General features: G+C 40.2%; 1 protein-coding gene and 1 long non-coding RNA gene across 8 annotated transcripts in view; both read left to right on the forward strand.

Annotated features, from left to right (window-relative positions):
* LOC118453231 overlaps window positions 1–4,976 on the forward strand; it is a 21,309-nt gene extending 16,333 nt beyond the window's left edge. For all 7 annotated transcript variants that reach the window (XR_004843136.1, XR_004843143.1, XR_004843142.1 and 4 more), the window contains one exon: window positions 4,817–4,976. This is a non-coding gene — a long non-coding RNA (uncharacterized LOC118453231). The remainder of the gene's footprint in view (window positions 1–4,816) is intronic.
* A 158-nt stretch (window positions 4,977–5,134) lies between these two features.
* TLCD4 (TLC domain containing 4) lies at window positions 5,135–25,335 on the forward strand. The gene is made up of 6 exons (XM_009647490.2): window positions 5,135–5,296; window positions 10,422–10,511; window positions 15,264–15,322; window positions 17,190–17,284; window positions 19,551–19,624; window positions 23,792–25,335. Exons 1-6 carry the CDS (start codon window positions 5,142–5,144, stop codon window positions 24,105–24,107), a joined length of 789 nt encoding a protein of 262 aa, XP_009645785.1. The 5' UTR covers window positions 5,135–5,141; the 3' UTR covers window positions 24,108–25,335.

Here is a 25,335-nt window from a genome sequence, read left to right on the forward strand (position 1 = left end):
TCCCCGTGCTTTCCGACTGCAAACTTCTGGCAGGCTTCGAGGAAATCGATGTAGGTAAATGATACAGAAGCGCGCAGCCCACGCTGTTCGCCCCCTCTCCATAAAAAGCGCGCCCGATTTGCGAGTTGCTTCGGTGTTTTCAGAGCAAGACAGCGAAGTGGAGGTTGGGGTGCGAGTAGCCTGACGTCGGAAAGGGAATGGCTTAAACTGGGAGCAGCTTGAATTTTTTTGCGTGTCTCCTTCATGCTGCTAACTGAGCGAAGTCAGCTATCAAGCGCAGTACATCTGGTCGGAGCAATAGAGAGTGCCGTTCCGAGCCAACAGCGCAGCAAAACTCAAGCACTGCAGATGTTTTATTGCCAGGCTTCTTGTAAAATGTGCAAACAGTCGGTAGTCCCGCGTGGCTCTTTGCAGAGCGTTGTGGCAAGTTTTACGACGACTGGGTTTGGCTTTCGGTTTTAAACAGATCAGGAGGGCGCCGGGCTGAATGGGATGTCCCGATATCGCTAGCAGCTTTAGGGGTTAATCTTGTTTGGAAGTTGATCCAACTAACTTATCTTGAAATCCAGCCTTGAAGAAAGCAAGGGCTGCAGGGCCTTATACCTTCCTCTGCTCCTCCTTACTATGTCTTGTGGCTATACAGTTGCATTTCTTATTTTTATGACGTGAAAAATTGATGTGGAAACAGTGAAATGAGGGGAACATAAATGCTAAGCGCCGTCGGTGGTACAACGCTTGGTAACTCTTTGGCTCCTTTATCCTCTTCCAGTAAGTGCCGACTTGTGTCTGTCAGAAGTTCACGATGGTTTCATGTTGGGTGCGAGTGAATGTTGAGTCTTAATATTGTTGGGTTTTTTTCTTCTAAATTTCAAGTAGAAACAGAATTGCGGGAAAACCAGAGCATGTTAATAGCAGGTGAAAAGAGCGTATTTTCAGCTCTTAGGGTGTGATTGAAAAGCTGTGCTATTAGCTTTTTCAAAATTACTGGGGTCAGTAGAGCAATCTGATACGGTGCTAGACAAGCGTAAGCAATACCTTGCTGAAAATTGTTAGTTTCAAGGGTTTGCTGATACTTATTTGCTGAAAAACTACATCGAAAAGCTGCAAGACTGAAGTTCTGGTTGCTTGTAATTACTGTTTAACTGAATGGTTAAGACAGTAATTTTGGGTGAGCCAGGAAAAGACCACTGCTAAAAAACCTAATGGTGAAGAACCAGCCTGGATATAGAACTTTTTTTTCCTGAATTACAAAGTAGTGACACTAAACCTCCCTCCCCACCCAGCCTTCCAGCAGCTCAAAGCCCCGAGCAGCTGACTGAACGGTAATCAATGACTATGCAGTTTGGGCGATAAAGTGTCTGCTCATACATAATCCATGAAGTTCTGTATCTTGGTCAGGCTTTGCTGGACAGCCATAAGAGGGTATTGGGGCAGAAAAACACAGTGTGGTTGAAGCCGCCTTTGACTTACTAACTTTGGCCATTGTCCTCAGGGCAAAGAAATCCTATGTAATCAGAAGCTTGTTATGTTTCTTTTCAAACTGATAAGCTTTGGTTCAACCACACGAATGACTTTTCGTTTAAATAAAAAGAAAATCTGGCAAACAACAGTTAATTTTCATGTTAAACAGGATTCAGTTGAAACCAACTTAGAGATATGAGAAAATGGATAAACTTATAAACCTGAACTGGTCTTCCATCTCCTGAAATACTGTGTTTACACCTGGTCCTTGAGTTGAATTAAAATACAGTGCTCTTAATTTGCCCGAGTAAAACATGAAATTAGTCCTGGACTTGGTACTTAACATACTTAAGCAGCGTCTGGATAAGCCTATATAAAATCACCTTCTGAAATCAGTCTTGCAAAACTCTTATGAGTACCTGTGAGGCCAACCACAGAGGCTGGGTGACCGGGTTCCTTCTCTGCTACCACCACACCCTTTTCCTCTGTGGGCATCATGGTTCTGTACTGGCTGCTAGAACTTCCAAGAGCTACAGGTACATAATAACTTCTGAAAGTCAGACTGTGCGAGGACTTTTTCTTAAAAGGAGTTCGCTGTACAGGCTGCTCAGAAGAAAGATTACCTCTTCTCACGCATTTCTTGCAAGGGGTGGTTGGGAGGTTTTTTGTTTAATTCCATAATCTCCTGTACTAAAATGAACACCTGGCACGTGCTGAAACATTACTTAGCTAATAAAATCTTCTGGTGCTAAGGAAACAAAACAAACATGGATTTCCTTTGGCCAAGAGATTATGTCAGTGTCTTTGAAACTCAGAGGTACTAGTAGAGGCATTTCAGATGAACAAAATTGGTAGCATCATGAGAATTGCTATGTATTAGTCAAAAGGATGAAGTAGGTATGATTGATGTTCAGGGGTTTTGCTCTTTTTCTGAAGAGAATGGTCTTCAACATGCATTTTGGCTTCCTTCGCTCTAGGAATTAAATAAACTGGTTTGTTTTTTTTTTTTTTCTCCTTACGTGGTCCAGGAGAGGGCTTGATTAGTACAGATGAGATGATGTAATAACAAAGTTTTGGCCCCAGGGGTAGAACCTGGAATGGACACTGTACAGCGCTTATCAGTGGGTTTAAACTGGAAGATATAAAATTGATTGCTTTATTCCTTCAGACGGGAAAGTTTTAGAAAACCAAGCTTAACACCCGTTGTCTCTAGTGCTTTAAACTGTGTAAAAAAAGTGCATAAAATTTGATTTCTATTTTGTATCTTCTTGGTCAGCGGAGGCAAATGGAGCAGCGTGTGGAGAACAGTGTAAACGTACTTGAGAGAATACTGAATATCCGGGATAGTATTGAAATTGGATGTTTTAATAGACTAACATTAAAAAATATGCCAGGCTAGCGTGCTGCTGAAGTAGGACAGGTCATCGGACCGACGACTGGAATGACCCAGAGTTTGTTGCAATGCACTGCAGCGTGTGTACATTCCAATTTTAGTGTGGAGTAAAAATGCACTTATAAACTGAACCTTCCGATCACCCCCACTTAGCGGCCTTTAGTCTATGTTGCATAGCTGTCCCAGAGTGTGCAAGCTGGATTCCTTATGGGCTAAACTGAGCAGGAAGATGGGCCTGAGGAGCACATCAAATACGATCCAACAACTGCGGAGTCCCTAGGGCGGGATTAAAGCTGGTCTGAAGTAAACACTTGAAATCCATATGATATGGATGCAGGTTTCACTCGGCAAATCTGCTCTTATTTGTCCTGCATTCTGCTTATATAGCTGTAGCTTTTACTGTGGGTACTAGTCAGAGAAAGTTTTCAGATAATTAACTTCCTTTTTTCACTCTTCAATTCTCGGAGGGGAAAAAAAAAAAGAAAGGAAAGAGGAGGAGGGGAAAAAAGCTTGAGATCATTGAACCTTCTGCTTCTAAATCTTTGAAGACAAAAGTATTTTTTTTCCTGTTCTATGTGTAATACATCTTTTGTTAAAGTTCTAAGTTGAAATGCAAACTGTGTTTCAATACACTCACCGTATACACCACGGAGTGCGAATATTGTACTTAATTTTTTTAAAAAAGTTACTATTTTAACTGGAGGACTTTTCTTTCTATTCCCCCCTCCTGCTCCCCGAAGTTCAAGTTTCTTTCCATTTGCAGTGCAGATACAATTTCAAAAACCTCAGGCATGTTCCCTCATTCTATAATGCATGGGAACTGAAGGTGGACACAAGTGTATTAGAGAATTGAATCAGTTTTTGCTGACCGTTGGGTTGCTGTAGTAACGTCAAATTATGCTAGCCTCTGAGTCTTCATTTATTTTTAGGTATTTTCTTCAGTAAAAGTAAACTAAGTGGCAGCAGTTATTTAAATGGCTATTAATATTATTATTTAAATATCTTAAATGAAGCCATTTGGCTTTTTTTTTTTTTCCTTTTTCTGTTCAACTTAATACAAACTGACTTTTTTTGAGTTTGTAACCTTTGCCAGTCTTGGAATATAAACTACGTCACGACACCATCAGACCGGAGATATGTGTCAGAAGTTTGTGGCTTCTAGGAAAATATCATTCTGTCTTGCAAAATACTGGCGACTCAGGAGAAATGACTGAAGCCTTTAGAGACTGATGTTTCTGTTTGGAATTGTTTAGCTATTTATTTAGACCTCATGAAATAGCCAAACATCCAGCATCCGAAAAGTGCTTTAGCTCTGATGATAGGAAGCTTTTCGGTGTGCTCTGAGATTGTGCCAAGTTTAGACTTCCACGTGAAGAAGAAAAAAAGCTCAAATATGGTAGCCTACCACCTGCTATCCCAAAGAGAAGCCCTGAACTGTGAACAAAGTGCAAATGGAGAACTACTGTCTCTGTAAAGTACAGGAACGTAAAGCTGCAGTCGGGCTACTGCTTCCCGAGGCTGACCTGAAAATCTCTCTACTACGCTTACCTGATTTCATTGTTGCTTCTTAAAATCCCATCAGCAGCAGTCAGTCTGGTAAGAATGAGCTGAGTTTTAACTTTGGAGGTTCTTGGGACAGGAGTGGAGGCGTCCGAGCTGGCGGCTGCGCTGGTCAGTGGTCCTCCCTGCCCTTTCTCTGGAGATAAAATACATGCAACTTCAGGCAACGAAAATGTATAGTATGCAAGCGTTAAAAAACCCTGCAAACCAAATGCAACTTCTACATGTAAAAGCCTGGGGATACTTTTAGATTGTCGAGACTTAAGTAGAAGTGTTGAACAGGATGAAACTTTTAGTGAATGAGATTTCTGTTGGTAGTTAGCTGTCAAAAACACTTTCTGTGGCTGCTTAAAATAGTCAGATGGAGAACGGACTGAAATTACTTTTTGCTTCTCTTCACAGGCTGAAGAACAATGGCTTCCTTCAGCAACCTGACTGTTGGCATTGCTGTTGCCAGTTTTACTGTATTTCAGCTCCTGTTCCATGTTTTAAGTTCTTGGGTGTCAACACGGATAACACCTGGTTTTAACAATCTCAGCCAAAAAAGGAAGATCGAATGGAATTCAAGGTAAAGAATCATAGAATCGTTTACGTTGGAAAAGACCTTTAAGATCATCAAGCCCAACCATTACCCTATCACTGCCATCCCACCACTAAACCCTGTCCCTAAACACCTCGCCTGCCTGGCTTAAATTACTTTTTGCTTCTCTTCACAGGCTGAAGAACAATGGCTTCCTTCAGCAACCTGACTGTTGGCATTGCTGTTGCCAGTTTTACTGTATTTCAGCTCCTGTTCCATGTTTTAAGTTCTTGGGTGTCAACACGGATAACACCTGGTTTTAACAATCTCAGCCAAAAAAGGAAGATCGAATGGAATTCAAGGTAAAGAATCATAGAATCGTTTACGTTGGAAAAGACCTTTAAGATCATCAAGCCCAACCATTACCCTATCACTGCCATCCCACCACTAAACCCTGTCCCTAAACACCTCGTCTGCCTGGCTTTTAAATCCCCCCAGGGGTGGGGACTCGACCCCTTCCCTGGGCAGCCCCTTCCAGTGCTTGATAGCCCTTGCGGGGAAGAAATTTTTCCTAATGTCTAACCTAGAAGTGTTCAAAACAAACTACAGCTAATGCCCTACTGAAATTGTCGACATCTGAACCACCTGTGTGTGTATATATAGAACTGCAGAAAAGGTTATTAGTTAAACGTCTGTACAGATTAGAGGGACGGCTCCAGGCACTTGAAAAATTCTGAATGTAAAATGCTGAGGCCCCTTCTTGAACACACAGCATTATGAGCACTTGTACATTAAACGCTTTGTTAGACAGTGATGCCCAAGTGAAAGTCAGTAGAAAAAGAAAATGGTGACTTGGTGAGCGGTAATAAGTTGAGTGGGTTGATTTTTAAATAGCTTCTCTGTGATGTTTCTAGTACAGAGGAGAGGTACAAAGTTCTCTTCCCCCAAACATACATGAAAATCAAAACTATAGCAATAAAATGCTAGTGTATCTCTGTTCGTGCTTTTGGGTGCAAAGCAAATTGCTCTCTGTTCTCCGGGTGCTACCACACTACAACCTGTTTCATAAAAGTTACCTTTTCCCAAGAAATTCGATGACTCTCTGGTGTAGTATTGGAGCGAGGCAGGGTTAGACACAGGTACAGCTGTGCGTTGGTGAGGAAGGAGACTGCAAGAAGAGAGGCAGGGGAAGCTATGGCAGACACAGGGTACACGCTCAGGAAGGAGTGGTGGAAACCCAATGTAAAAACCTTCCTCACCCCCTTGGTGTTCCTGCAGTTCCCTGGCTGGGGTGGATTCACCTGCATTACACTTGTCGCCTCAGCCAGAGCGCTGTTAGAAACTTATTCAACCCTGTGACTCTTCCCTGGGCGCCTTCCTCTCTTCACAGCCATGAAGGAAGTATAGGGTAGTAATTGCAGACAGGATCATAGAATCATAGAATGTTTTGGGTTGGAAGGGACCCCTAGAGGTCATTTAGTCCAACCCCCCCACAGGAGCAGGGACACCGCTAACCAGATCAGGTTGCTCACAGCCCCGTCCAACCTGGCCTTGAATGCTTCCAGGGATGGGGCCTCCACTACCTCTCTGGGCAACCTGTTCCAGTGTTTTACCACCCTCATTTACAAGAATTTCTTCCTTATATCTAGTCTAAACCTACCCTGGTTTAGTTTAAAACCATTACCCCTTGTCCTGTCACTGAGGCTTTATTTGCAATATACTACTCTGATAGTACACAAGCTTCTCTGGTTGAAATGAATTGATACAGTATAACTGTGCTTTATTATATGGTATACATATATAAAGTATAACTTTAAAATATTTTTCAAGTGTTTCTCAAATTGAAAGCTCAAAAATGTGTACTGTACGGCTGTCGCTGCACTCAAAATGCGTTAGTCGTATCACTGTTCCTCCTCAGTGCTGTTTAAAGGCAGTATCAGGTGGATACTTTTAAAGTAGTTTCCATTGTTCTAGGCAGCATTAGCAACTCAAATAGTCTTGCCCTTCCATTTGGCAGATGTCCACCTGCAGTGTTCTTACAGGCACCATCTTAACCACTTCGATCTTTGAGTAATTACCTATCTGCCAGAACAACTCTGTAGGATGCCAGTTCACGATATCGGTGCAGCTTAGGTTTATCCCTGTTACAATCGACAATAGGGGCAGACGGGGAAACTAAACTAAACTGTTATCATGTTGGAGCTGAACTTTTGTCTCTAAGCCACATCAAGTGACCCTTGAATTGCATAATAGGCTTTCTGAGAACTTATCCCATGCCTGGTAGCACTATGCTAAGTTGTAGTGCTTTGCATAATAACATATGAATTGTGTCACACATCACAAGCGTGCTGGAAATAAGCTGCTCTGTAATCTCTGGGCTACTTTGTAGTAAGGTGTTTAACTCCTCGAGTTGATACAGCACCCCAGGCTGTGTCCTTTTTTACTTCTTTCCACATTTGTTCCTCGGGGTTGATAGCAGGATGTAGATACTAGCACCCAGATGAGCTGTGGCCCAGTGCTACATTCAGTTCTGGAGTTAGAAGGCATGAAACACAAAGCATCGTTCATCAACAGCTTGTTGATGTTACACACCTGAGGAGGGCACGAAGGGAAAGAAAGGCTAACTGTGCTTCTGTTTCTACAAAAGACTGACTGTTAATTTTGCTGACCAAACATTTGTCAAACTGCCTCGTCACTCCAGTGCTTCACCGAAATGAAGAGACTCCCCAAGGAATATCTTACGTGTTCAGAGAACGTAGGTGGAGATACATGTACTCTGCAGACAGCTTTGCAGGTGGAGAAAGTTACTATCTCCCAGTAAAATGATTTGGGTTAATTTAGCTGATTTAAAAGTAGACGTTTGTTATTTTGTCCCATACTGAGCTGGGGTAGGGAGTGCTCACACAAATGGTTCTGTTGGCAGTCCTGAAGGAAACTGGCACAGAGGATGGTTATGCATTTTTATCAGCTCAGCTGGGTCTGGAAGAGGGCATCTGCCTGAAATGAGCTGTGGCATTGAAAATATTTATAGTTTGGAGAGTTTTGTGATCAAGCATTTGAGCTGCAGCTCTGGGCTGTGTTTTCCATGCTGTCAATTTGTTCATTCTGACCTTCCAAGAATTAAGAACCGATAAAGTAATTGCTTCTGGCATCTTAATTATGCAGATGCTCAAACTGAGTTAAAAACTATACTTCAACACAGATGTAGTACAATTCTTTAATTTGTTGTGCATAAAATCCCGTCACCTCTTCTACAACACATGCTTGTGCTGCTATTAAGCAGTTGTGGAAAAAAAAAAAAAACATATTCAATAATAAAGGAACAAGTATGCAACTTACCAGTGCAACTTTTTTGTTTGCAGTTTGTTGAGGAGTTAAAGGATGCAAGCTTTGACAGTAATTTCAGGGAAATGTACTGAGCTTGATAGCTTGACCTAGATTCCATATGAAAATGGAGTGTGGCACTATTTCCCTTCTTCTGTCCCCTCTTCTGTGGAGAAACTTCAAAGTCCAGAGTTAAGGAGGAAACCTGCTTTTTTTCTTTCTTCTTTTTTTATTTTTCCTCCCCCTTCAAGCACTGTGCTTGTGTACAGCTTGTATTCTAAACACTAAGGTTTGGATAAACAGCCACTCCTGAGACAAATTGCAGCTGTAAACTAATGAGCTACATTCTAGGACAAATTTTACTACTTTCAGCATAATCCTGTCCTGAAGTTCAAAAATCCCAGGTATTTCTCAAACACTAGTATTATACGCCTTGCTTTGATTTAAAAAGGAAGCAAAGTTCCTAGCTCTCTGTTAATTCTGTGTTGCAGGAGTAGACATTTTAATTAAACTATTAATTATGATTAAAATTCTGATAACTACATTTTCTTTTGTTTAAAAAAAAAGGGGGGGGGGGAAGCAGCCTGTGCTATGATGGTTAGTAAATGTTCTCATTCAGCTTAGTACGTTTGGCTATTTATTTTATATTAATCTTCATTCATTTTTTGGAACACTTGAAAAAGCTGCTGAAAATAGCACGATGATACTCTTTAAAAATACTGTAAATAGAGACTTCTTTTATGAAAAGTGGCAGAATCCCCTATTGCCAATAGACAATAATATAACTTCTGGAAACAGGCTAGGGATTACAACCTACTCTTTTCTTCACAAAATCTTCCACAGGAAGTAAGACTTTTTCTTCAAATCTTGCATGGTAGAGTTTAGACTCCTGAGAGTGACTTATGTGCATTTAAAATACTGATAACTTCCAAATAGCTGTATTCAATACGTACAAGGACAAGACTAATAACTAACAGCACCGGTATATTTGTGTGCGTGTTGTTAATGCTGTGATTATGGTGCAAAGGTGTTTCTGATTATGAAGCGTCCTACTTAAGAGTTCTCATCTTTCAGATACTATCCGTGATTCGGTAGAGCTTTTCTGGCACACTTTTTTTTTTTTTTTTTTTTTTTTTATTCCTACTTAAAAAGGGGGAATGCAGATGGTAGCTACACAGCATTAGATGCCTCTTGCAGCAGTGTTAAACCCATGGCTAGAGAACAAGGTTACACATTTTGGACCTGTGCCCATTGCATTGTTCTAACTTCTAAGAATACATGCGGACTCAAAAGGGCAGGAATGGCCCTGGCCTGTGTGCTGGCAAAAACCCCGTCGGGGCCACTGTAAATAGGTAATTCTCTTTAAGTGCTTGTTAACATGCAGAGTTTATCGACAGTGTGCATGCAGGCTGTGTACTTGAGGCTGGTGTCTTTGGGAAAAAAAGTGTTTAGTACCCAAGTATGGACAAGGCAACTCTGATTGCTGCGACTTTATATAGGACAAGGGCAGTATAAAATAAAGCAAAGCCACGAGCTGCCAGTTCATATGAACCTGTAGCTGTTAGGCCTCAGATACTCAGCTGCGACCTCTTCTTACACAAGTTTTCTCTTTGAGAACTGGAATCTACTTAAACGCACTAGGAATTCTTTCTGAAACTTTCCTTTATAGGATTTTTCATTTAACGCCCGTATTTCTAAAACCTGAACTTGGCAGATTTATGATGGGTCATGTATTAATTTGGTGCCTGAAAGGAGAAATCTGCTGCTGCAGGACTCGCGGGCCAATCTGAATATGAAATGCCTATAGATTTTCTAGCGAGTGGGACAATAAAGTAAGTATTTGAGAAGTGGATGTCATATTGTCTTTAAAGATTCATAAACAGATGGGAGAATCAGAGGAAAATGTGGATCTCAGTTACTTTAAGACCCTACTTTCTATTTACGCCCCCCCCCCCCCCCCCAATCTAATAAATTCCTTCTGTTTGAGTGTTTTGCCAACCTGTCATTGTCTACGTGGTTGGATGTAGCATAAAGAAGAGATGATTGTCTTCCACAGAGGTATCTGGATGCAGTTGAGGATGTCTTTGGAAACACCCTGCCTTCAGCACAGCACATAAAGGTGTGAATGGCAGTACCGCCTCGTGACTGTGATCTCTTTTTCAGGACAGTGTCCACATTCCACGCCTTGGTGGTTGGTGGGTTTTGCCTGTATATTTTGTTGTACGACGACGCTGTTAATGCTGACCGTCTCTGGTAAGGAATGTTACATATATGTCTTTTTTACACAATAAAATAGCATAATTGAGAAGGAACAAAATAATCCTGCAGTGTATTAATTACTGAAATAATTGTTTAATTTCCAATTAAAATATGCAGTTGTGACTTGTCCATTTCTGTCTGTACTATTTGATAATCCCAAATTATTCTGTCAGTATTAATGTCATAGTGCGTAGTGTCTCTGTGAAGTGGAATAGATGAAATACAAGCAATTGATTTGAAATAGCCTATTAAATTACTAAAGCACAGAACCACGAGGGTAACTGGAAGCTGGTGTGACTGAAACTATGCTATTTACTATAATAATTTTAAAGTGAAAATGAAATGCTGTTGCAGGTCGGGGGGGGGGAGGAAAAAGCAGCAGAGGGGCCTATTTTATGGATAAAATATATATGTCTACATTGATAAATCAAGATGTTTATATTTCTGCCTCCCATAAAGCTTCTATCAATCTTTGTTTTAAAAAAGTATGGAAGTTTCAAGTGCTGTCTTCACAAGCGATAGGAATATTTAATAAATGGACTATTAATATTTTCTCTAGTTAAGAAAATATTCCATTTTAAGCTTATCTTTTCCTGATTTCTAGTTATATTGTTTTCTTTCACCCTTTTTTTTGAGGGAGGAGGAACAAGATGCCTTTGTTTTAGTCTAGTTAATTACAGATTGCTATTGGTGTTTTGACATTTCACTCGTTATCCTCTGGAACTCTTCCCCTACAGAAGGAAGAGGCCGTATTTTTCTTGAAGACTAACTAACTACTTTAAATTGAATTTCATGTTTCTATCATAGATTGTTGTTTTAACCTTGTCAAAGGGCCACACTGTGAGTCAGTTTAACCTTACATAAATTTAACATCTGATGCTTGTTGGGTGCTTGAAGCGCTCTGCCACTGACTTGTTATGTGGCTTTAATAAATGTAACGCTAATTCATAACACAAATTTAGGCAGCATTGGCCTCTTCTGTATGTAGTGGTGAATGATTAAATTCTTGGCTGTTCTGGATTTTTTTTTTTTTTTCATTGTATTCCTGTATCTTTAGCAACACCAAATACAGTCTGAATATCTTACGAGATCTGTTAACCGTGTTGAAAAGGAGCATGTTATTATAACTCTCCCTGTGTGTTGTGGTAAGCTTTATCAGATAGAAACTTTTATCCTGGTTTGTTTGAGTAGACCTTGTTCTAAACAGTACAAAAGAAGTAATGAATGGCAGAAATAAAAGCCTCTTGACGATGATAAATAAATTGAGTCTTCACAATTTACTAAATTTTCCTGGTATAATTCCAGAAAAAAATAAAATTAAGCAGAAATTGAGCCACTTTTTTGTTCTTAGTGTGTTTGAGAAAAGCTATGTTAGATATTTTTGTACACTGCATTGAAAACTTAATCTTGCTTATGGAGTCTTAGCATCCAAGATTATGTAAAAACATTAAATCTTAAAAGACAAAATCCATCTGCCTTTGGGGGGATTTTTTTCTGTATTTCTGCTATTGCTTCTAAATAGTTCCTTCTGTTCGGATACATTTACAATGATTGCTATCGGTGGTTTTATTTACATTTGGTAGAGTAAGGAAAACTTTATATATATATTTAAAAATCTAGTAGGAGTATATCTAATCTGTGTGTTTTAAATCAAAACCAAGTTATATGGGAAATGCCAGACGGACTGTTGCAAGGCTACTCAGTCTGGAAATCTAATGCCCTTCTCAAATGTAGGCATAAGCCGTGGGACTTGGTCGTTTACAGATATGAAGGATGCGCACGTCTTTTACTAACAATGCAAGAAACATTTGTGAATCTAGGTTCAGTAGTTTGTAAGTAAATGTCCAGGAATCCTTCATGCAGCTTTCTTGCACTCTTCTAGCCCAGGTAGCCTGAAAACATTACACAGATGCTCCAATTTTAGACTACTGGGAAGGCTTTGCTACCGACACTCTTCCCCTCTAGTTACTGCCACCATCCTTGTGCAGTCATTGACTGTATGACAGTATCCAACCAGTTCTTTTCTATGGAATTTAAAGATACCTATAATGGAAAATCACAAGTTCTGAGCCTCTATGTATGTCAGCCTAACTTCTGGGTTCACGTGAAGCTTAAATGCATGGTAATGATGGTACCCATATGTCTTGAAAGGGATCAGGACTCCTGCTAAGGGTTCGGATTCAGTGGAGAGTACTGTCAGGTAATGCCTGAAACTAGATACAATAGATCCTAACAAAGGATAATAACGATTGGAACACTGATAAGTTACAGGGAAGCATTGGCGTTCTGTACATACACCTTTTTTGATGGTCTAGGACTTCTCCTAACACTTTGCCTTTTATTCTATATGTAATACCGACTAGCTAACATAGATGGTGTAGAAATTGTTTCTGAGGTGGTGAGAATAACATGGTAGAAGATGTGGAGGTGGTAGAGATCAGCTAAGGAGAGGGAGAAGATGCAAATAAGTGAATTAAGTTGTAGCTTCTTTTTTTTCTTTCTTCTTTCTTTTTATGAAGAGAGCAGGCTTTTTCATATGGTTGTCCACTTCACAGTCATTACACTTCTTGAAGTCTGATGTTTGATTGCCATTTTATTTTTATATACTATGACTCTGTATCTGCAAAATATCTGCAAAGAAGTTCAAAGAAAGTCGGTCATGTGGACTTTTGTTTGTTATATCTGCCTGCGCATGTTCGTGTCCTTAGCAATCATGAAGGAGATAGCTCTTCCCTTTTGCTTATTCAAGTCAGTCCCTGTTTGTCACTCCTGGCTCTTGCTTGCATCAAAACTAGGCTGCAAACATCAGGGCTCCTAAGCTCCATTGCACTTCCCATTCAGTGAGACAGATCAGGAAATCTAGAAGGTTTTAGACTAAATTCTAAGTTAAGTTTTCCATTAATTGAGAATAACTTGAGATTCTAACATGGCCTCTTCTTGAAGGAAGGTGCCAGATGGGCAGTGCAGCCATAGGTGTTGTGGAAGTGTTGGGTTAGTAAGTCTAGAGAAGGTTTATCGCAAGGTGACCATTCTCATGGAAAGAACGAAGGGAATTGAATATGTCCCTGTCTCATCCAGTTAAGTCATGTTTACCAACATCAAGGAACCAACTTCATATACTCAGTCCTTTTCACCTTCTCTGGAGAAGAATATGGAAGTTCTTGAGTGCTGGCTCAATCTCGGTGACGATGTGTTGGGAGCACTTACAAGTTTGGTTATGATGTTGCCGCTGCCGCAGCTGGGAGCTCTAATGGGAAGGCTGGAACTATTTAAAGAGTGTCTGCTAAAGCTGTGAGAACACATCTGTCTATGCTCTGTGTCTGGTTGTGACTTTCAGAAGAGCTACACCTGAAGAGGCACTCAGCCCACAACCTATGTAGCTCATGAAACCAGGTTTTGAAGCCGTGGAAAAAATGTTCCTGTCTCATGGAGAGAGTTAAGAGAGCCTCTATGGCCGATCTTAGGAGATGGAGTAAGCTCCAGGCTCTCCTGGTCATGTTTTTCCTCACCTAACAGCAGAATTCTGGTTGAGTCCTTCTATTCTCCTGTAAGCTACCCTCTCACTCAGGGAAGCAGTTTTAGATGCTAAGAAAGCCTTAAAATTTAGTGAACAGATTGTAATAATATGGGAAATCTCTCCCACTGCTTCATTCCAATAGGATTAAAAAATAATAGCTAAGTAATAGCATTTTACTGCTTTCTAGCTGAGGCAGACTTTGTGATGGAGGTGGCTGTAAGCACAGTTATGTTCCTTTTTTCTCAGAAGGTTTTAAACAAAGATTGCTTTCACATCTCGTCTTGAGCAGTCTGCATTTTGGAAATCTGTAGACCTGCCACTTGAAGCTCAATTCATACTTACACAAAACATGACTAGATACTTACACAAAACGTATCTTGACTACATGCACAACTCAGTTAAAAAAAAAAAAAAAAGAAGTTATAATCTTTAAGGTGAAGAAAAGAGATTTGCTTACCAAACTCCTCAAAGTAGGAATGCACAGAGGACAGTGGAGGGAAGAACAAATGTTACTTGCTGTGATGTGGATGCTTCCCTTTTGTGAGCTGTATTCACAAGTTTGGGTTTGGTGAACATCCTAGAGGAGCTGAAGCTGTGCATGTGCTACTAAGAGCCTTGCCTGCTGAAAGTTTGGCACCAAAAGGGAAGGGACAGAAGGTGTGAAAATACCCTGAAAAGCATTTCTCCTCGAAGGTTCCTTGGCTCCAAAGAACTGGCAAATAATTCCTTTCATGTCTCCTTCTACTCTGTTTATCCCTGTAAGCATCCATCCTCTTAGGAATATGAAAAGCACCAGCTGAGCGAGATATTTTTGTCATCCTTAACGAAGTTTTAACACTGGTGGAAGAACAAAAATGGAGGCATAGGGTGTCAGTTAGAGTTCTGAGACATGCTGCCTGGGCTGTTCTCCTTTATCCTCTGTTTCCAGAGAAGCCAGCTCAGGGTATTTGCTGTGTTTCAGTTCTAGTCTCTAGCAAGGCTCTTGGGGCAGCCTCTACCCCAAGGCTGGGGGGAATCCTGACTGGGGTAGTTAGCAGATGTCTTCTATCTGGGTGGAAAAGGAATCCATTTTCATGATTAGGACCTTTCTTAACCAAATCTCATAACATCTTACTGATGGGCCAAGAATCAGGTGACCTGACGGATGTTACGTGTTTGATATGTGTATGTGCTTTAAGAATTACCTTGTTACAAAAGCTATAACTGTGTTATTTTTGGTATGTTTACAGGGGTGACCCTTCAATTGTGAAACTGAATATTGCTATTACCGCAGGCTACCTCATTTCTGGTAATTATGCAACGTGCATATAACACACGCAACCTGTATATTTATATTGAGTCACTATGCCTATATATTTATACCGGGCCACTACGCTGGAGATGCGGTATGTGTATACAATACAGTTTCTACTGTGGCTTTTAAAAAGGCCGATGGAGTTGTGGGTTGTGGTGAAATCAGAGGATCTTGCCAGTGGATGTGAAAGTTGGAATGATACCTCCCCAAGCACGGAGGAAGTGCCGCTGTGTGGCTCTATGATGGTTTGATACACAACCACCAACTCCAGCTTGGTTTTTGTCCTTCAGCCAATTGGGAAGGTGTTAAAGCAGCACCCTTCACTCCCTTCAGGGTGTCTACAGCTCGTGGCTCTTTTATCATATGTTTCTTCCTGTGGCCTCAGAATGCTGGCAGAAGAATTGTACTAACCCTCAATACAAGCTGAAGCAAACAATGCCGTAAGATTCTGCCCACCCACCTTTTACTCTCACTTTAAGCCAAAATTTAGTTATATATAACCCATGGAAATTTTAAATTATTTTCTTGGTATTGCATTTACCCCGACATATATTTTGTGTTCTTAATTATTTGCTGTCAACTAAAATTGGTGTGGGAATTTTGCTACCAAAGACTTTGGAGCTTTCTTTTACAGTGTGTGGGGATAGTGCAAAACCTTGTTGTGGCTTGGACTGTTTTCAGGGAAAACTTCTCATGTTAGGATGGAGCCTCTGGACAGAGACTTGTCCATGGACTTGATTATTTCTCAGTTTAGATTTCTCACCCTGGTGGAACTGATAATCTGGGATCAGCACACCCAGTTAAACTATGGGTCAATATAAGTGTCCGTTTTTTTCCATAAGAAGAACGTCAGCTCCCATGTTTAAATTCATTGGTATCTATTTTTGAATAATTATGCATTAGACTTTCATTATGAATTAATGAATGCCTTTGAACAGAGACCTGAACCTGGCCACTCATTCTCTCTCGCTTCCTTATATAGTTAATGTTTAATTATTAATAGGAAGTGGAGTGGCTATGTCAGATGATATAGAGTCCTGCCTCAGGATAGCTAATATAAAAGAGATCAAGGCACTTGCTGGAGATAAAAAAAGGCACAGGGGTAAAGTCTTTGATTTGGAACTTGGTCACTAATATTTCAGTCCAGAGTACTCATTTGGAGAAAGTCGGGGCAGAAATTGCTTGTTCCAGTATAGAAAAGAAAATAATCTGAAATCTCAGACCATCATGGGATAAGAAAGAACTTTTCTGTCAAAGCTTTCCTTACAACATTAACTCAGGTCCACTATGGCACTTTTGCAGTAATTGGAAAGTTGTAATTAAATAAAGCAAAGATGCTTCTCGTTCCCAGTGCCCTTTGCAAAATATTTTTGGCAAATGGTTCCCTGTTTGCTTATATAACTACTTTTTGATTCAGAAGCTCCCCATAATAGTTCCCTGCATTTATTGCATGTATTTGTATATTGGCTACATCCCCTGTAGCCCCCACCTTTTTTTTTTTTGTTTGTTTTGTTTTGTTTTGGTCACTTGTTCCAGATTTTTGGGTTCATAAGTGAAAAGTCTTGCTATTGAGATTCTGGATCCACAGTTTCCTTCCAAAATATTTCAGCTAAAGCTATTGCCTTTGTACTTATTGATGTGGAAAGTAATGATTTATGGCGACTGTTGGAAGAATACTGTTGCTTCATGCTTTGACTACAGTAAAGTCTTTAGGATAAAGATGTTCTCTTCGGAGATGATTAACTCAGAGAGTTTCTGCTGATGCCATATGTTGGCATTTATACCTCTAAAACTTAGAGAAACACTGTTCTGAGGTCAACAGTAGTGTAATTAATTGTTCTTTATTTCTTTTCTCTTGTAGATTTGTTGCTTATTATTTACTACTGGAAGGCAATCGGTGACAAATTTTTTGTAATACATCACCTGGCAGCTCTGTATGCTTACTATTTTGTACTGGTGAGTGCTGTATTTTCCAGTAACATAACAAGCAGATGAGATTGAAGACAATGCTTTGATAGATCTCACTTGCTTAGTGTTTAAAAAAATTCTTCCCTGGTCAGCGTATTAGCTTTGTGAAAGGCATATTTATGTTTTCAATCATCATCACTTTCTAAATGGTTTTATCAGTCATATCTTTCAACAAAAATGTGTAACTTACTTAACCACTGAAATTAAAACTCTTCTCAGTTTTTGCTGTAGAGCGACTTTGACAGAGGGGCTTTTCACATGGTTATAGAGAAGGGGTTCAAGGAAAACCACAAGTGTGAATATTTTGTTGGAAAATTACAAGGTAGTGGTTTCAAGTGGTTATGTTCTGCTTGTGATTGTATTTGCGAGGCCGTAGGTCAGTGATCCCTAACTCTGGTGAACGTACTACAATCAGCTGGGTGTGGTTTTTCTGGGGTGTTTTTTTTTCCCCTATTTTATTTTATTTTTTAAATCTGTTATGACATAAACTGATCCTTTGAGACTTCTTGTTTAAGGTTACTTTGGTGGGGAAACAATGGACGATTAACTGTATATATCTAGAAATATCTGTGGTGTACATACATTGAAGGGAGAAGGGGAAGAGAAGGATATTATTGTAGAAAAAGACTGATTTAGTTACTCTTTGCTGCTGCTGGAATTTCTCAGAAATGCCCATGTGACTTGGTAGAAATCCCATTGACCTCCTCCAGAACAACGCTCCTGAATTTCTTCTGAAAAGCTCATTCTGTAAATAAAGACATCTTATAAAATACACATTTCTTATTATCACATTTCTTTCCCTGCCTGCTGTGTGAATCCCAGGCTTACGACGTTAAAAGTGTTGAGATGCCAGATTACTGTCAGATTTCCCATGTAACGGTTTAACGGGGATGAACTGACAAGTTAAATACTCTGTTTTGGGTTGAAGATAATTAGATCTACTAATATTATCACAGATGAAAGTGAACTAGAGCTGAATGTTAGAGAAATGAAAATACTGCTACCAAGGCTAATCCCTGATGCAGAAAATTCATTAGTTGTTTCTGGAGTAAATAGAAAGTGTCGTGTTAGTGTGAACTTCTTTTAAAGCAGTTCTGATTACTTGGATCTAGCTCTGCCCTCGGATGTCTGCGTGTTACGCTCAGGCTCTTCAGAGAAAGTTACTCATAAGTATCTTATTTCAAAAATTGCTCTTGAAGAGAGGAGAGAATTTGATTAAGAACACAGATTTTCTGTTTGGTGTAGCGGGAACTGAGATGAAATGCTTGAAGCAGTGGGTATTAGCACGCTCGGCAGGGGAAGGAGGAATGATGGCACACACTCCCTAGGTTGCTCAGGAGACCTATGGAATTTTTTTTTAAAAAAATCTTTTTATCTCTACATCTGCGAACTGCTGCTTACCCAGCCATGGTGTAATGGGATACGATCTCCAGCACAACCAAATGACAAGGCAGAGAACATGCTGTACTTTGTCACTTGGAGGAAAGCGTGGTGTTACAAGGTGTATCCGTGTAGATGTACCACGCCTCTGTATCTGGGTACCAGCAAGGAGAAGATGCGCTCTTCTGCCAGCCCGCAGGACACGGCAGATGGTGGAAAGGGTTTCCCCTGCACTGGTGGGGAGAGAAAAAAGGGCTCTATGTGCCCTTTCTGCTGCCAAATAAGAGCTGGGAATTCATCTTCACTTTGGTAAATTATGTTCCTAAAACAATGCAGGGACATTTTCTCTTTAGCTTACCGTGTTTCTGTTTGGGCTTGTTTTAAACATTGAAAAATCCAAAATATTTTATAATTCCCTTAGACAGTAGTAGTATCATTATAATTGCAACCTGTGACTACTTGTGCCAGTCTTCTCTAGCTAGCTTTCCATCGCCACCTAACTGTAAGTCTTTTAAAGATTTATTTAAAGTAAGAAACTACTGGTTCAATCCCATCCCTGGGGGTATTTAAAAGCCGGGCAGACGAGGTGCTTGAGGACAGGGTTTAGTGGTGGGATGGTAGGGCTAGGGGAACGGGTGGGCTTGCTGATCTTAAAGGGCTTTTCCAACCTAAACGATTCTATGATTCTATGATTTTGTAGTAAACCTCATTTTGAAATTGTAAGGAAGTCTGCCACAGCTGGCAAACTCGCTTACTGTCAGTTTCAATAAAGAAGTTGAGGTGCTGGATCGTTCTGTATATGCTTGAAAACTTTAATCAAGATTTCACATGTATGGTGTTGATCTTTATATGTCTGTTTTGTTTTGCTAACCAGAGCAAAGGTCTGTTGGCTTATTTTGGAAACTTCCGTCTGCTTGCAGAGTTCTCCACTCCTTTCGTTAATCAGCGGTAAGTGAATTTTTGCGTAGTTTTTAAAATTTTAATCTGTGTTATTATTTCTGTCACTTAGGAAGGTTTTTTTTTTTGCTGTTGTGTGTCTGCTGAAAGGGAATTTATACATATTGAACTCAGGATTACTATGTGGAAACCTTTTTTTGCTATGAAAACTTTTTGCTGCCTTAGCTGCAACTGTATAATTAATGTATGCACCCCTGATTTCCTTTTTAGAGTAGGCCAGCCTTCATATGAAATGCCAAATTTTTATGAAACTACTGAACAAAAAAGTTCACAAATATAATATTGTTTATTAGCCTTTGTATGTCCATTTAATTATTACAATAAAGCTATAATTTTCAATAGGAATTTTTATTTTTTAGTATCACGGACCAGAAAAAAAAAGCACGATAACTGTCATCAGAATCCTAGAATGGAATTGCATTGCCCTAGACAATTTGAAGTTTATTTTGCAATACTGCATAGATATAGATCAATATTAATATATGCATACAAATATGAATAATATAAGTGTATATTCTTTATTTACTTTCAAAAATAGTTCTGGGAATTATTTTGAGCATTTAAATTAGAAAAATAGTAAAGCACCTAAATATATCTGGAATGGTTAATCTTCACGCTCGTGATCAGAGATGAAAGTGGCAGAAGGCTCTTGTGCAGAGGTCGAGGCCAGTTGGAGCCTGCTGTGGCTTCTGGTTATAGGGCTGCTACTAGAATTGCTGCTGTGAGTGCCGGAAAAGGAGCGTGATAATGCTGTGTACCGCAGGTAGGGGAAAGCGGTTGATGGAGTTTCCTGGTGCCCTGGGGGGGGGTGGCCAATCTCCTTACTCTGTAGCCACCGTGACCCAGCCGGGGACAGGGATTTGCCCCAGGAAGAGGGGACGAGGGGAAACAGCCTCAAGTTGTGCCAGGGCAGGTTTAGGTTGGACATTAGGAAAAATTTTTTCACTGAAAGGGTTGTCAAGCACTGGAAGGGGCTGCCCAGGGAAGGGGTCGAGTCCCCATCCCTGGAGGTATTTAAAAGCCGGGCAGACGAGGCGCTTAGGGCCAGGGTTTAGTGGTGGGATGGCAGGGTTAGGGGAGCGGTTGGGCTTGATGATGATAAAGGTCTTTTCCAACCTAAATGATTCTATGATTCTATGGTTCATGCTTTCATTTGCTGTTACTGTGTAGGGTGGTGACCATATCTCACTGTCCAAAGGGTTTGGCAGCTGAATGAAATCCTTAAACACCTTTTGTGCCTGCAGGGAGCCAGCACTGAGGCCGTGATGAGCAATGCATGGCACACAGTTCCCGAGAGAGGCATGTGCCCCAGCTGACACAGCCCATGGGCTCATAGGCTGGCAGCCCCATTGCCCCACCACGGTGCAAAGGCATCTCTGCAGCCAGATCGCTGTGGGGTTTCCACCACCTCTGCTGCTGGGGTGCATGTGGCTCCCTTTGCCCCTGCAAAGTGGTTGTAATCCCCACGGTTGCATCTCTGCAAGCCCCACTGCCTGTGCACGCCTTGGTGGGATGGCAGGGTTAGGGGAACGGCTGGGCTTGATGATCTTAAAGGTCTTTTCCAGCCTAAATGATTCTATGATTCTAAGACTTCAGCCTCGGGAGAGGGGCTTTGGTGTAGGGCCGTGCTGCAATCCTCTCGTCTTCCTCCTTTTTTGCACTGTAGGATTAGATCTTTCAGCATATCGGATGCCTACTCCTTACCCATACTTTTTGGGGGGTGTTTCTACTTTACTGATCCTACATGTGGGGCAGCCATTTTCTTTTCCGGATGTCTGATAGAGAAAGGGTAAGGTTTGTAAGGCAAATAGGAACTGTAATCCTGGAAACAGGGTACCTGAGAATTACCCATTACTGCGTTGTGCCTGTGAACTCCAAAGTATTTTATGAGACTGTAGCATTCCTCAGGTCTCTAAGAATAAAAAAGATTATGCTGACATCCCTTTTGAACATTAGCTTGGCAAATTCAGCTTACAGGATGGCAGGGTGGGATGATGGAGCTCTCCAGAGGCTGCTTTCCTTTGCCCAAGAGCAGTTGAGTAGGAGATTATAGTCTAACCTAGTCCGTGCTCATGTGCACAGAGAAACCGAGGAGGAAATAAATGCCCCTTTAGACTTGTTTTAGCAATACAAGGAAGAGGAGAGTAAGAAAATGAAAAAGGTGGGATTATATTCTAGGTTTCTATACTGAAATTCATGCCCTAGTGAGTGGCTGTTCTCTCAACTGACTTCTACCAAGATAGGAATTCATCCTGGGTTTAAGCGGTTCCTGAACTGATGCTTACCTTTCAGACTGTGGCGTTAGGAAGCATCGCGGTACATCTGGCTATTAAAAGTGATGTATGTTACACTTTTAAAATGCCTGTGGTGAGATCATGTGTCTGTGAATACTCACATTTCCTGCTTTCTCAGAAAAACTGTAGGAGTCAATCAAGTCCCTTGCACTAAGGGATGTCATCTCATTAGTGCATGAATGTTGGGTTTTTTCATTAAATTTGAAGAGAACCAGACCCTTAGGTCAGTAAGCAGTGGATAACAATAACGACTTGTGTTATGTTTCTTGTTTGCATTCTTGGTATTACCAAAACAGCTATTATTAAAATAGAAAACGATATTCTAATCTCAGAACTGTATTTTCTTTGTATTTCCTGTCTGTGTTAGGGATAACCTCTAATTGGAGGTTGTCTCCATGCCAAGCATTCAGATCTTTTAATGTTAGTATCAGCATCTATGTAACTTACAATGAACTGTGGTGGGTGAAGTTGTAATGATAACTATGATTTACTGACTTCTAGTTTTTTGAATTTGCTGGGAGAGGGAAGTTGCTAAGCGGATGTCCAGTTACCCTTTTTTCTAACAGTTACCTATATTGGCACAGCACAGTATATTTTAAAACCTATTTTTTATATTACTTTTGGAATCTTCATTGTATATATCAGTGAAAGTACAGGCTCTGATTGTTAGCCTGACCAAATACATTGGGTCTCTCTTCATGATCCCAGTAGGTGTTTCTGTGGTGAGGTATCCTGCTCCCAGGCTGGACTGACACCTGCAGTGCCTGGCTTCTAATTGTCTCAGTTGCACTCTCAATGAATGCCCGGAGTATTTCAGTTAGAGCTGGATGTCTGGCAAATCTTTTTAGTATATCTGTAATTACCTAGGTTGTAATCTGTAGGTAATTAAATTAAAAATTAGTTTTAAAACCAGCTTTAGAACTGTTATTTTGTTAAATAGTTTTATCCTCATATCTTCTTGAAAATAAATTGATTATTGCACTTCCCTCCCCAGCCCCCATCATGAATGCAGTGATTTAAGTAATTTTCCTCTGGTTGGTCCTGTCTTTAACCTGCTATTGTTGCACAAGTTTTCCTTGTGTTTATTCTCGTTTATGTGTGAATGATAAAGAATTAGAGGAGCTTGTTGTTCCTTTTTCTAGGAATTCAACCTGCAGATTCTGTGTGCTAGGCAATAGATAAGTTATGCCCGTCTACTAAGGAATTAATATGCATGAATTTTTTTTAAAGACCACTTACGACCCAGTAGTGTGTGTGTGTGTGGGGGGGGGGTTAGATTTATCTTTTTCATTGCATAACATACCTGGCTGTGACATGATCTGGTGCCATTTACGATGTTTGGTTCTGAAGTTCTGGTTTTGGGCTGAACAGAGCAGCTAGAAAATCCTAAATCTGAGAAACTGGAAATTACAGCTCTATCTAGCTTACCATAGCCAAATGCAATACTAGAATTGCTTTCAAAACAGGTAGAATTTTAGTTGCCCATTGATGCAAACTATAGTAACAAGAAGTAAATTTGTATTTATCATTTTGAAAGGGAACTTGAATTGTAGTGTGACACTTACAGTGACGGTCATCACTGAAATGCACACTGGTTGTCAACTGGTTTACAGTTCAAATCAGGATTTTCTACACGTTATTTTGCAGTGTACTGGGTATCATCACACACTGCTTCAGTGGGGAAAAAAAAAATGCAGCCACACAGAAGAATTTGCAACTAAGCCAAGACAAAGTGCAATAATTTAGAAATGGGTAGAAGCAATTAATAATTTAAATGATTAATTAAAAAACCCCATGAAATAAAATCCTTTTAAAATGAGATGGCTTCAAGTCTGCCTGGTATCTGTGAACACTTCTTTTGCAGGTGGTTTTTTGAAGTACTGGGATATCCCAAATCTTCAAAGGCCAACATCATCAATGGTGTGCTGATGACAGTTGTGTTCTTCGTGGTGAGGATTGCCGTCATGCCTGTATATTACAGCCACGTAATTTCTTCATTTGGAACAGAGGCTTTCCAGAGATTAGGATTTGCAGCCCAGAGTGCCTGGATTATCTCAAGTGTTGTCTTGGATGTTATGAACGTGATGTGGATGGTCAAAATTGCAAAAGGATGCTACAAAGTCATTCGTCTTATCGGACAGGAGGAAGCCAAAACTCACAGAAATGGAAAATCTGACTAGAAATCATACGCATAAAATGAAATTTCTGCTACGAAAAATAATTTGGGTTCACTGAAACAGTGCACATTTCTGCCATGGAATGCTCCTCTTAAGGAAACAAGGTATTACCTCTGTAAATTTTTCTTCCCCTAGCCACACTGCCTGCACACCCAGGGCCACGCTTTACGGATCCTGCCCGGTGAGGAATAAAAGCAAAAGCTCACACAAATGAGTTCCACGTGTCTGTTCCAAGCTACTGAAATTAGAAAGGAGCAGACTGGTTACTTGCTTGTTATCCACCAGTGTGTTTGAAGTGTTTCACTCAGGTTTCTCGGATTAAGGTGTTTTGTCAGTCCAGTGTGTACTGACATCTCTCTTTTTTTAGGAAACAAGAAAACTCCCCAAACTCCTGATATGGTGCAATTTTCCTGGCACGTTTCTATGTTTTCTTCTAGGAATAGCAATCAAGATTTCATTCTTGACAACTTTTTAATTTTTGCAAGAAAAGCTAAAAATTTAGCTTCGATTCTGTGAAGTCTTTTACTGCTTTTTGTTCTGACTTACACGAATGCAAACAGTTTTGGGAAATGTATGAAATAATCTTATCTAAAATGCTGTATTATAAGACTACAGAATATCTTAAAAATTGTTAAAATTCTCTGTTTTTGATGGGAAGGATTCACTTTTGCTGTGTTAGATTACATGCAATAATACATCTTCTAAATTGCCCGTGGAATTTTTTTCATAAGTTAGTATGTGTGGAAACAGCCTAATTCTTACTGGAGTGCTTTTTCTTTGCTGCTGCTACCTTTGAGAAGTGCTGCAACTCTCCTCAGAGTATTTTTTTAACCATTGGCTATTTGGATGCGAAGTTTAATAGGAAAGAGATAAAATTCTTCTGTGTATGTGATATGTAACTTACTGTAATATTTTTTTTCTTTCATCACACAAATGATCCGTTTGATATGAAGTGTTGAGGGTTTTCTGTCACATTTGCCTTGTTAATTGCATCAGAAGACTGAGGTGTTGACTAAAAACATTCTTGAATGAACTGTGCCAAACTCTGGTAAATCTGTAAGGTCATTCTGTAGAATGGCAGTTCACTTCTGTAGGCACAACTTTTTTTTTTTTTTTTTTTAAATTTTTTTATTTTAACCGGGTATTTGTCAATAGGTACTCTGTTCCCTCTTTGCAAACTTGAAGGTTTGGAGTCCATGGGAGAAGAATCTTCCTGTGGTGGTTTGACCTT

The sequence above is a fragment of the Egretta garzetta genome, unplaced genomic scaffold (genome assembly GCF_000687185.1).
Source record: "Egretta garzetta isolate BGI_Z169 unplaced genomic scaffold, ASM68718v1 scaffold149, whole genome shotgun sequence".
Taxonomy (NCBI): domain Eukaryota; kingdom Metazoa; phylum Chordata; class Aves; order Pelecaniformes; family Ardeidae; genus Egretta; species Egretta garzetta.